The sequence below is a fragment of the Sander vitreus genome, chromosome 11 (assembly GCF_031162955.1).
Source record: "Sander vitreus isolate 19-12246 chromosome 11, sanVit1, whole genome shotgun sequence".
Classification (NCBI taxonomy): domain Eukaryota; kingdom Metazoa; phylum Chordata; class Actinopteri; order Perciformes; family Percidae; genus Sander; species Sander vitreus.
Window position 1 is genome coordinate 21,883,032 of NC_135865.1, and position 13,981 is coordinate 21,897,012.

The following is a 13,981-nucleotide window of genomic DNA, read 5'->3' on the forward strand; positions in this document are numbered from 1 at the left end:
TTAGGCTGCTATATTTAACAGTGAGTTCATTTCATTCAGGTGTGAGGATGGTGGATCAGGAAAGGCAGGGGAAGGCAACAGGTAGGTCTAACATTAGGTGGACGTGTAGGGGGAGCCACTTGATACCAACAGATTAATTTCTTAATATTATTGATATGGAAAAACTAATGAAAAATCTATTACATAATGTTTTTTTGACAATATATCTTAGTGGAGAAGAACACAGGCAAGGAGTGAATGAGACAGACATGATGTCGGCGATGGCATCAGGTAGAGATGAGACCAGTGATGACATCAGGTAGGAGCTCTATTAGTTAGACCACACAAAACTAAATGTCCAGTATGGTTTGAAGTTCTGTTGACCAACCTATTCACTGTGTCCTTTTTGGGGGAAACATAGTGCAGACAGAGATGGAAAGCCACTCACCACTCAAATCACATCAACCAGGGGTGATGATTAGGTTGCCAATTGTCACAATTTGGTTGCCAAGGGCAACCGTGCAACCGTTAATGTCGCTGATATACTTTAAAATAAACCTTTATTATTTAAAGCCCATACATGATGATGTTCGGCACTTTTGTCGCTGCATACCCCTCTGACACTGGGTAATTGCGCCACTGCAAATCAGCTTCAAGAAATTATTGTTTTCTGGTGGGTTTTAACAGCAACATGCCATGAAACACTGTGCAGAACTGTTTCACAGTACTTTGTGACTCCTGTGTATGTTATAGGCAAATTCTGGGCACATAAACCCTGCCCTGCTCAGAGATGGGCCATCCAATTATAGGCAGCAGAATTAATCTGTGGTCGCCTGTCTCCAATAATGAACCCAACAGCACCCTCTCTGGGTCCATGGTGTCTAGGATCTGAAAGCATCTGTGCTCTTCCTGTGTCCCTTCCAGCTGACCCAACAGGGGAATTAGCCACATATGTACAAATATCTCACTAAATATCTCACGCTAAATTGCCCAGCACCACTGCAGCTCAACCAGTTATGTTGCAATTTAGTTGCCATTTTGTGGGTTTGTTATAACACAAAGAAAAAAGTGAAAATGTAAAAAGTGGCTGCACATTGTGATGTCTCTGGAAAAGGATTGCTTGTGCTCAAGCTGCACGACAGTATTTCTTCATCTAGACATGTGTGTGTCTGTTGTGTGTGTGTTTGGGTGTGTGCATGGACAACGACTGGTGTCATCTACCATCAACATTATTCTTATTGTAGAGACAGCCATCACACCAGATTTCATTCTAGGAAAGCCCTGGGGAGGTGAACCATTAACTTCACCTGAGCCTAAACCGTGCTCCTTGCAAGAAATGTGTGTGTGTGTGTGTGTGTGTGTGTGTGAGAGAAAGACTAGAAACTGAGAAAGAAGAAAGAGAGCATGGCCACGGAGGAAAACTCAAGAGGTCTTGCTGGCAGAGAAAGGCTTTTTTCTGTCAGTGTACAGCTCAAGGCAGTCTCTATTGAAAATGGCTCTGCTGGGTGATGGCATTAGGTGGCTCTGAGACCTTTCCCGGCTGCTTGAAAAGGGAGAAAATGCCTCTTTGCTGGTATATCCGAACAATACATAACGACATTCAACAGTGCTGCTTCTGCTTTGCTGCCTCACCAGAACTATGAAAAGGTGGCTAAAGCAGAATGTGACTGTCAGAATACCTCCGCTACGCATTGAGCAGGCTGACAGGATGGTGACAATATCTCTCGGGTTTACTATTTATACTACTGCAGTCAACTCTTCATCATGATTTCTCTGTTTTGTGCATTTAATATCTGATGGACTTCGTCGAGTAACACACATAGAGATTATTTTGTCTGTGAACAGGATACAACTGGCATTCTTGTATTGTCTTGTATTGCAATGTATTGCAGCTAATGAATATTTTTGTTACAATTAAGCTATAAATATGTTTTGTTTCTGAAAAATGTATTAATTTAGAGAGAGGCCCATTTCCTCCAGTAAAATTAAGAAAGTAGATGAAAAGTTATAGTCACTCTAAGGCAAAATTATGAGATAAAAAGTATAAATTAACATATAGTACAGTAGCATGTCAGATTTTCCAACTAATATTTTTTTCATCATTTTGACTTTGTAAGTCAAAATTTTAACTTTATATTTCATAACTTTGTCTTACCATACAAATAGTCTTTTTAATCATAACTAACTTTTCATTTATACTTTTTTCTTTAATGGCAGAAATGGGCTTCCACAGTTAGTCTGAAAATACTAAACAGAAGAAACAATCCCATCCAAGTTTTCTGAGCCCATGCAACACCTTCAAATGTCTTGTTTTGTTTGTTGCATATTAGAGGTGTTTGAACCAACAAATATGTGGTTGATGAATGACTTTAAAAACTACTGTTTGTAATAACACTGAGAAAAATAAGGCAAAAATGTGCACATTGGGATGTCTTTGGAAAAATCCATGTGTTTAAACTGTGCAATATTTCTTAATTTCATGTTAATTTTCTAGTCTAATTGACTAATCTGCTCAATGTCTCTAACCCGACTCCCCAGGTGGCTTGCTTCGCATTTGCTCGGCATATCCATCTGGGAACTTTCCGTTGGAGAACTTTTGGGAAGGGGCAAAAATACTGGTTAGCTAATTGGATAAACCATCTCTCTATCACCACCTATGTTGGTGATAGACGGGCCAAATCAACTAATCAGATCAACGATATATCAAACTCTGGCCAAAACCAGTCGGGAGAAGAGCAAAAACATCTTTTCCTACGAGAAAAACCTCCAGTGCTGTTTTTTGCTCTTCTTTCAATGAAGGAATACTTTCTAATTCGGATAAAACTTGCGCGATAGCTACGCTCATCTCATCCGTGGAAGCCGCCATGTTGTTTAAACTGAACAGTCGCTTCTCGTTGCGTCACACCTAAACTCGCCTCACAAACAACGCTGATTGGTCGGTCGTTTGGCGAACGGCTCCAAATTTTCTCTGTCTCAAGATGCCAGACTGATCTGCGAGTGGAAAACTGGAGCTCGCGAGATCAGGACGGTCTCACGAGGCTACAATGTCTCAGCACTTCTGTACTTCGTATACCAGACACTTAATATGTAGTCCCGCATTGCCAGACTTACCTCTACAGTGCTGTGGGGGAAGGTCTGGCTAGTCCACACAGCATTCCGGGATGGGAGAAAAACGTGCTCTGGTTTATTGGCATTTCTTTAAACCAATCACAATTGTCTGGGGCGGCGCTAAGCGCTGGACGGAGCAACGGCGCCTCTGCAAAATAGCCTCGGGAAGGAACTTGCTTTGGTGGAACACGTGTACATTCAAAAGTTGTTTTAGTCGTGCAACAGAAAACTCAGATTGGACAGATAGTCTAGCTAGCTGTCTCAATTTACCCTGCAGAGATCTGAGGAACAGCTAACCATAGTCCTCATAAATCAAACGAAAGTGTAAGGTAACGGACATCCGGCCGGAATCTCCAACGGCAACAGAACAATTCCGTGAATGAAACGTCGTCAATATAGACTTAATCTGTGTTGCATCGAAGAGATGGTTAAAGCAACAACACACTCATGCACACACAAAATGCTTTGCACACACATTTTTACATGGATTTTTAATCACTTCACAAATACAAATACTTTTGTGCAGACAAACACAGTTTGCCAACCTGCGATTGATTAATGACTTTGATCAGCAGCATTTATACAATGTGTGACAGTGAGATTGATTTTAAAGACAGATCTATGTGGGGCAATCTGTAATAATTAAAACTGGCATAACTGGCTGCTGGCTGTGTGAATACTCCTTGTTTGTGTATGTCTGTGTGTGGAGGTGAACTTGGCTCCAACATCATGCTATAAATCATGTGATGTTGGCTGTGTTCCCTAGGGGGAGCCCGCCAGTATATCACGCACGCACACATGCACGCACACACACACACACACACACACACACACACACACACACACGGATTTTCCCTCCGGTTTCGAGCTTCAGTGTTTTTGAGCTGCAGCAAGAGTGAGCTGAAATCTTTAACAGTCTAGCTAATTTATCAAATGGAATAAAATAACATTAAAAGACATAACGCAATGGAAGGATGTGTGAAGTTAGTTTTAGTAATACAGTATATAGTTGTTGAAAATGAGGGGTTCGTGAATGATTAGGCTCGTTCGAGATGAGCCAGGTCTGCGCAGAATCGATCACTCAATCGCCGCCCAACGCATTCCGGTTAGATTTGTGTCCGACTTGATCCCAACTTGCTCTGACGTCATATACACGTGGGCAACGATAACCTCACAAGATCAAGGCGGCCGCAGTTCTGAGACGCAGGCAGCACAGTTGCTTTTCACCGACTGCAAGACCCAGGCGGACCCAGAGCATGCTGGGAAACGCCGGCCTCTCAGCTGATCTAACAGCTGATTGGTTCAGAATCGACTCAAAATGATGACGTTTTATATAAACTTTTTATTGATTTTGAATTGGAGGGGTTTTAACTGCTATTTCTCTGATTTAAAGGCTTATTCTGTACAGAACACATCTTGTGTGGCTGATAGTTACGTTTAGAAGTGTACAAGCTGACATATGGGTCTGATAACACTTTATTAAATCGGAATCGGACCACAGTGTTTCTGTCACTTCCTGTTCAGCCTGAAGGCTGCTGGAATCGGCTGGAAACTGTCCGACTTGACAGCGGATTTTTGTCACCGCCCCCGGCTGCTGCTGCCTGTTCTCGTCCACTTTACAGGTGAGGTGCAGTTCATCTCGAACGAACCTAATATGTCCTGCATTGAATCATGTCTTCACAAACCCAGCACTTTCTTTATGACTGACAATATCAGATCAGACATGCTAGTGCTAATGCATGCTAGTGAATACATTAGAATGACATAGCGGGTTTCGTAATCCTTACAAAACTCATGTTGAAGGTCAAACTTGCTATACTTGCTTATAAAATGTTTCTGATGGATTTGAGGTAATTTATTTTCTTGGAAACCAAGATTCATGGAATATCCCGCATTATTTACAGCATACAGACACGCTCTTATTTTTTTGCACGGTTTATAAAATCAGAATGACAACTATGACAAAGGGAATATGAGGGTGGGAGGATAGAGATGTTGTATGCAAAGCTATGAAGAAAAGTGTTTTTAGAATGACACAGCATTTTCAGTTTGCTCAGACACACTTGGTATGGTGTATGCACTCTTAAAAGGGACTGCTTTGAAATTGTCTCTGGAGTTCCCTAAGTCGAGAAGGTCCTTGACTCATTTGCCTTCTTTCTTCTGTTACTCATCGTCTTTTTGTCTCTTTTTCTCTCTGTTTCTTTCTCCTCATCCGTCTGTGTTCTCCCTCTATAACAGACCAGGATGGTGAAACAATAGAGCTGCTTATCACCTATGGAGTATCCAGCCTCTACCGCAGTTGGACTTTCCCAGTTGCACTGGTATTAGTTTTTACAACAGAAGCACTGTATGATTCTAGATGCCATTTCTTTGTTTCTCTGGAAACAGAGTGGTGGTTTGGCAGCAGCAGGGGGTTTCCTTGAAAACAACAAGCATCAGAAACGTAAGATCTCAAATCAGGTAGTTCTGCAGTAGAAATCCTCTCTGCATACATGTATAAATTGAACTCTCAAAGAAAATGTGATTTTTTTCCCGTTTCTTTTAAAAAGTGGCTTTCCTGCAGCTCCTTTCCTATTTTATTTTCTGTTGTGTCATTCCTCTGTCTGTGTGTGTGCAAAGACACAAGTTTGGCTCAGTGCAAAGCAAACACAGCACAGAGTATAAGGACACACACACACACACACACACACGTGGGCACAGCTGTAGTTGTAGACTGCTGTCAGCCCTGCCCTGCCTGACCCACTTTGGATGTTTCTGGAATAGGAGAAGGGCTTTCCTGCCTGCAAAGGAAAAAACCCTTAAAGTGCCCATATTATGGAAAAAAAACACTTTTTCTGGGATTTGGGGTGTTCTTTTGTGTCTCTGGTGCTTCCACACGCATACAAACTTTGAAAAAAATCCATCCATGCTGTTTTGAGTGAGATACGGTTTCTGAATGTGTCCTGCCTTCAGTCTCCGGGTGAGATGTTCAAAATCGGCACGGCTTGTGATGTCACAAGCCGAAACGAGCTAGCATGCTACCTCGTTCTCAATAGCAAAGCACTGCTACAACACACACAAGTTCACCATAATCTACAAAAGAACTACTTACATGTGCGCCCTCATTTAGAAGTCTCCCAGCTAATCCTGCCTTGTAACTGACCGAAGTTGGAGAAACAGCCTTTCTTTTACTGTCTATGGCGCTAGCTAGCAATCAAAGATAGTACAGAAGAAGAAGAAGAAAAGAGGTCTCACTCTGTAGCTAAAACAGAGACCAGGTGAATAGAGGATCTGCAGCAGTGAGAGAGAGTTGTACAGTACAACAAAAATATGGTGTTTTTTGAAAATTAAACCATGTAAACCTATTCTGGTACAACCTTAAAATACAATTATGAACCTGAAAATGAGCATAATGTGGGCACTTTAATGTTGCTTCTGTTGTTATGGAAAAGTAGATCAAGCAAAGGAAAGCTACCACGCTTTTCCCATTCCTTCTGATATCCACAACTTCTCTGACATCTCAACAATAACTCATCTGATACAGACAGCTCTGAAAGCTGAGTGATGACGCACTACTGTGTGCCGCCAACATACTTTTGAATAAACAGTCCACGGCACAGGAAGGCATTCATCTCAAATGGGTTTCTAGATCATGTAAACTAATCTAATGGTCTGATCTATGCAAGATGATCTAATGATCTATGGATCTAATCTAGTGAGATAATTAGAGCCAGAGCATTGAGATTATGGGCAAGCCACAGCTGGATGTGCCCACAGTTCACTTACTGGGTTTGAGTGTAATAGGATTTACAACTCAGATCTAATCTCTTAAAAAAATTTGTGTGATCACTGGCTCTGCATCTGCTATCAAAATGCATGGGTGATTTAAAATTAAAGCTTATATGACAGAGAAAACGCAAAGTGTTCCCAGCATATTCCCTCAAGTGTTGGATGAGGACAGGAAACCACATCCGTGCAATCTAATGAACAAGGCAGACAATGCTTCATCTTAAAAAACGTGCCGTTTTTTAGAATAGCATAATAATACCATTTAAAAGATGAGGACAATTACTATTGATTTTTTTTATAGTTTTGATACATTTTCTTTGAATTTGATGAACCCTCTGGCTCAAAAACACAATTTATACCATTGCCAATCAATATACCCCATAACAATAGCTAATGTAGTGTCTCACAAGAACAATACTCAAAACCAAATGGAATATTGGTGTTAGAATACATATCCAGACACATCCACTCCCCTCATCCTGACAGATCTCAGCAGGAATCTGAATGTGACTTCAATATATAATCACAGTATTGATGGTTAGAAAGCTGCTCTGTTCTCTGCAGCTGTCAAAAGGAAGCCCAAAGTCTTTCTCGCCTAGGCAATGAGGACAACCGTGCATGTCTGCCTGTGTTATCACAACACATATGATTGGTGGCGCATTCAACTTTTACTCACACAAACAAAAGTCCTTCCAGGGTCCAATATTTAATTAAGCACACCAAAAAAGCCATTAGTCTTCCTAAGCTGTGTGCTCTTGTGATAATACGGTGAATAAGAGAGAAGAGAGGAAAGAAAAGTGTGAATTAAAGGTGTGGAGGGGTGAGGAGAGAAACAGTGGTATGTGCAGTATTTTCAAAACAGCCCCCTGACAGCAAAGCCTGATATAACTTGGTAAAGATTTTCCTAATTCTCATTTGAGAGTGAAATGAATGGAGTATATTCCAATTAGACCTCTAATCTAATAACATAAACTTAAACCAGGAGAAAACAGAGTGGTTGCCCCTGTGTTTTGATTTGAGCTTCAAAAATGAGAACAAAACGCTTTCCCCTTCATTTTATTTTGATTTTAGTGGGAGTGGTTCTCATCTTGCAGGAACCGGGGTCATGCTTTTTGAAGCCCTCACGACACAGTTCGCAAACACTTGTGCCGTTACTGTTACTGTGGATTATCATCACTATTTTGGGGCTCAGTGAGGCCCTAAATTGCTCTATAAAATGGCTGTTGCAGGTGTGATGCTGTAAAGTCATTTCATGGTGAAAGTGCAGGTAGACTTGCCAGCCACATATCAGACTCACAGATTTATTTGGGCCAGATCCCAACTGTTCACATCCATGAAATGCTAAAATATACCTTAAACCACAAAAGCCAGCTTGCAGAGCCTTGTATGTTTTTTTTTTCTATTGCAGTGGCCAGCCATAATAATAATTCCCCCAGCAAATGACTGTCTGTCCACATGTCTGGTGTAGACCAGACACCCCATAGACCAATTCCAATGTGACAGAGGAGGGCAGACAATTAGACACACAAACATTGGGACAGCCACCGCACACAGAAGGCAGAGGCAGAAGCAGCAGTCTGGAGGATAGCCGATTAGAACCTGCCATTCTGATGCAACATGACCCATGTCCAGATGTGCTACTATATAGATCAAAATATATCAAAGGCATTTTAATCTGTGTAATCACTAAAGGTTAGTGAAGGGGACATTATCACTCATAGTATTGCTCAATTCCAATATGAACATAGAAAGGGGATGAGAGATGCTCAGCAATCAAAATGGCTCTCTTTGTGAACAAGATGAAAGACCAAACACTGCTTCTAGATGCGTTGTTACCGAGAAAATGCTGTTTGAAATGCGACTTTGCCATTAAATTGTGCAAAATTGTGTTTAATCAGTTGGAGTTATAGTAGGTCTGGGGCAACAGGTTTGATACCTGTAGATTCCAAGAGGAACATGTAGCCGCCTTCCGTCATTCACTAACGAGGAGAAGTAATTGCAGTAATTTAATTTCCTAAATGAATTATCCTAATTCATTTTTGTAAGAAAATGTATCCTCTCAGTCGGCACTAATTACAGCAGTGAATTTATTATTGACGGTGCTCTTAAATCCCAGGTTGCCACATTTGAGCAAAAATGTATATGACATTTTCATAAGTGGACCGAATATCAGCTGGAGCAATAAGAGGCCATTGGCACACGGATTCGTAAAATTATGCGAGAAAAGATTGTGTTTTAAAGGCGTAACCTCCATTCCGCCGGAGATATTGACCTTTTTGCTTGCATATAAATGAGTTTCATTTCTGGCTTTTGTGATGTGCTTAATGTACTAAGCAGTTCGGCGAATCGTGTAGTGCTTCATAACGATCAGGCCCTTTTCAGAATCGCCGAGGTGACAGTTCGGTAAACCTGTCTAAATCATTTGATACAACTCGTCAGGAGCCTGTCAGCTACCTGGGGTTGCATGTAAATCAGAGGCAGGTTTGTTGTTTTCAACCAACTGGCTCAATATACAAAACAGACAGCTCTCTATCTCCCTCAATTTAACTTTTTACGCACGGAGATGCAATTTGGCAAGTTTATGTAATCAGTAATACATGAGTATCAGTCATTTAATTATCACCTTGTGTACTTTAACCCCATAGGATCTGGTGTAATTATGATTGTTCGGTGGCCAAATTAGAGCTTTCAATCAGTAGTTGAATGTATGCACGTTTAAACACTGTTGCACAACGCTCTGCGCCAACACAGCAGGCACTTTGCACACTAAAGTTCCCAGACCTTGTCTCCGTAGTCTCCGCTTCCTGAGGCCGAAGATGCGCACTTTAGAGAAGATGTCGACCAGGTTCCCATTGCAGAGCCCCTTGTTCTTGTTGGGGCTCTTCCTCCGTCGGTTGGTCGAGGGCCGATCTAAATGCTGCTCCCGTGCCTGTCTCTTCTGTCTGATCAGCCCACTTGCGATAGCAGCAGCCATGGCTCAAAATGTCACAACTGCTCGGGTCCAGTCTGCACACGGAGCACAGACTACACAAACAGCCGCCTCTCAGAGCTCGCAGCCCGGGTCACAGTCCCATAGTGGCGGCTAAGTGGTCCGTTCCGTGATATGAAATGTCAAATATATTTTTTTAGGAGCTGGTTTTCTTTTTTGGTCCAAATACTACATGCTAATTGCGATATTAAAACAGATGTCATCATCACTCGAAAAATGATTGGACATGATGGAAAAAATGAGATCAGTTCATGCGTAATTCCATACATGCATCAATAACCATAGTCTTGATGAAGAGCTATGCCAAACTCACGCGGACCGAGATTTCAGATGATCATTCATACCTGCAAAGTGATGTTTTTGTTCATTGTCTGTGACATGTTCAGTAGCATCGCCTACTTAAAATGTCCAATACCGGCTGCAGCGTTCTCACAGCACATTCACCCACTCTTTCCTCTTTTCGCCCTCTGTTTTCTCTTTTTCCTTCCAGACGAGGTTGCTCTATCAGAAGTCGCTGTGTTGGGTAGCTGTGGGGACGCCAGTGCATGTGCGCCGCCAGCAATCAAGCAAATACAGGCGCTTCCTATGAAGATCACCACTCGAGTGAAGGCACAGCAGCACCGGGCGAAACGAACTCCAAGTTTGCAAGAAGCAATCCGCGACAGCGACCCTGCGGTGACTGATCAACATTTAGAGATGAAAATTAATACGCAACCGTAGTAGAGTTATACAGTGATGCAGCAGGCTAAATGAATGCAAACTTGTAGACGAACTACCTGCCGATCTGACGGATAACGTTCTCTCAACATATTTTCTTCATTGTATTCCACACTTACAACAGGGCGCGATATCGGAGCCAGAGAGAAAAGAAGATCACCAAAAGCTGATCGAAATCCTGTGGAGATGACGTCTGCATTGTGTGACAAGCTGCATACAAATATATAAACTTATACCCCCCGGCGATCAGCAGACAGTTCGACCCAGTGGATGTTCCTATAGAGCCCACGGCGCGGGAGATGCATGTATGACGATCAGTGCGTAAATGGAATAAGGAAAGTAACGCCACTGACATACAGCACAATTTATTTCCCCACGCTCAAAGAAAAAAAACGATAGGAAGCCATGGTCACTCGATTCAGTCTATATACCCCAGATGAACAAATCCTTCCCATCAACAAGTCCTAACCACTCGTTAGTACACGCCTGAGTGAAGAAGATGCCCTCCCCCACTCCCTCCCTCTCGACCACCAAGCCCCTGCTTGGAGGTGAATGAGCAGCCGGGTCTTGATGCTGACGTTAGATGGTAAGATTCGCTGCTATATGAAACACATTTAGAATTCAGTCACATCTGCATAGTTTAAATCAATAAAAATACAAGTCAAATACAATAACCTAATGTTCTACCTCATAATGGGGATACTAATTGCTGCACGTGTGGTAAATAAGCACATTCATATTGTTTAAGCACCTGAGGCGCGCTTCATTTGCTATATGTGGTTTCAGTACCACGGACAGCGTCGCTAATTTCAGCACCACACAATAATGGAGGGAAACGTTTCCTTCAGTTGGATTATTATCTTTACTTAAACGACCACAAGAGACTGCATGATGTAAACCACAAGCCGATGTATGCACTCCACATTATTCCTCGATTACGATGATGAAGTCATGTCGGTTCAACACAATAAAAGCCTGTTAAAAACAAAATAGTTGATCCTTTTTCTTCTTTTGGGGTTAATATCATCTAAGTCTCAATCACAGACACAGGAATTAAAACTCAAGAGAGCCATCTGCTGTTGGTGGCTGTAATTAAACATTTGGGCTCATGGGGGACTGGAGCGTTGAATTGCATTGCCCTGGTGTGCGTACAGTCTCCGCACGCCAGACGCACCTGTTGCTATCCAGCTGTACGGACGTAAGAATATAGAATGGGTGGAGCTGGCAGACAACTATACAACTATATAAGGATGTTCATTCATTTCTATTACATAAAAAAGTGTAAGAGAGTAGATGTGGTTTAAAAACAGAAGAACGGTGAAATGATAGCGTTGTCTGTTGAATTAAAATACATAGGCCTACATACTATCCTATAGATGCGTTATCAAATTTACATTAAGGGGTATTTATGATCCTGCTCATTTAAAACCATGCTTAGGATGTGCCTTTACCCCCCTTTACTCCACTCCTCACTCGAGCTCTGGCTTTAGACAGACACACGAGTTTATGTCCCGTGTCTGTTCAGAAGCCTCCAGCCCCGCGGTGCTGCAGGAGACACTGCAGTTAACGATCCAACCAGCAGCGGACACTGTCAGCTCAACAATGGTCCCTCACCCACAGCAACCTGCAGAACAGCACTGTCACTTCTGAATTGATGAGGGTTCCCATTTCGCTCGCATGGATAATCACTTTCCTTCAGTTGTAATCATACAGAGGTGGGGTACTTGGATTGCATTAAATATAAAATCGCAGCTCGAAAGAAAAAAAGGGATTATGGAATGTTATCCGGAAGGTTTAGCAAAAATTGAACAGCAGGATAATATTAGACTGTATTTGTACATTGATTTAATTCTATGTACTGGGTAATGATGATAATATTAGATTCTGCCCAACATAATTTGACCAACTAGTTAGTTAGTTTTTTTCTTTCTTAAATTGTGGTTTGAAAGAATCTTAAAAAATGAGGCAAATGGAAAAAGAGACCCAATGTGATGTGCTACAAAATAAATTTGTATCAAAGAAACAGATTTGAAACCATACTGTATGCAGTATTATTTTCTCATATTATATGTTTTCAACCGAGGCATACATTGGCATCGGTGTGCTTGAGTAATGCAAGTATACCCATGAATTCTATAAATTTGGCATATAAAAACAACTCACTGGGCCGGATCCAGGTTTGGGATAATACTGGAGAGGAGAGGCTCTGTGGCTTTTACCTTTTTCAGTCACACAGCAAGAGGTTGAATGCATGGATGGTCACACAAGCTTTCTACACATACAGTAGCATAGACATGCACATGCAAAATCCTTACCACACAGCACACACTGGAGGAGCAAAATACTCCATTTACACTGTGAAATGCTTCCATATCAATAAGAATACAATGCATGTTGTCAAAAAGCACATCAAAAACTCTGTGAAATATTCATTCATGAAGCAAAACGAGGACGCACATACCTACATTTTTTTTCCTCCTACATATGAGTGAATGAGAGTCCATGGCAGTCCCATTCCAAAGCCCTCTAACCCAAGACCTTTTCCTGTGACTTCTAATGCCCCATTTATACTGCCCCACCTATAGAACCTAACATGGTTAGGGTGAACTGACAGTCTGCCCCAAGCTGTTCACAATGATTTGTTCACAAACACTTTAAACACTTCCTTCATTCGTTAAGTTGGGTCACAGAGAAAGGCAGTTAGATTAACACATTTGGACATTTCATCCGAGACTAGCCACAAATGAAAGAGGACTGAATGTTGCCTTAGGATCTAATTTGCAAGAAATTAGCCTGTCGCAAAGAAGACACATGCAGTAGGCTAATGTGCAGTACATGCAGCTTGTACTATTATCAATACATTCTTGACACAGACTACCAGACACCATGATACCATGCACAGTTGACCTGTATGACACACAGAGACCCAAAGATTCAGCAAGGCAGAATCTGATGCAGACTTGCAAAGCCACAGCCTCATCAGGTCAGAACATTTTAATCCAATCTCCTCTGAGGAAATTGCATTACTGTAAGTTAGATGTCCTGCTGCCAAGGCAAAGCAAATGTCACCCAATGGAACCAGGATAAACAACCCACTTGATTATTGCTATTACTTTGCCTGAGGGCCATGTTCTTTTATCACCCATCCCGATAGGAAAAACAGTGAGTGGGACTTAGCACTTCTCGGGCCCAGTGACATAAAAGAAGCTAAACTTGCCAGAATGAAATTACATTGCATTATCAAAGACAGTGAGTTAATTGAATTTGAGAAGAGTAATATTTTTGGCTTAGCTAGGATTTATGTCATTTTCTTTTCTCCGTTGTTTTTCTCCTCTTCCCGATGCTTCAGCTGTTTAATCATTAACTATCATGAGTCCATCTAGCAAAGCCATAAAAGCTTAGAGAGCCCGCTTATGAACG

The 13,981-nt window shown here is 41.7% G+C and overlaps 1 protein-coding gene across 4 annotated transcripts in view; it reads right to left on the bottom strand.

Annotated features, from left to right (window-relative positions):
- Positions 1-13,981, bottom strand: part of fgf14 (fibroblast growth factor 14) — a 104,429-nt gene that overhangs the window by 34,129 nt on the left and 56,319 nt on the right. Inside the window, exon 1 of one of the 4 annotated variants that reach the window (XM_078262842.1) lies at positions 9,637-9,829. The exons of the other annotated variants lie outside the window; for them this stretch is intronic. Within the exon in view, the coding sequence (XP_078118968.1) occupies positions 9,637-9,829 (193 nt within the window). Of the gene's footprint in view, positions 1-9,636; positions 9,830-13,981 lie in introns of those variants that run through there. 4 annotated transcript variants of the gene reach the window in all.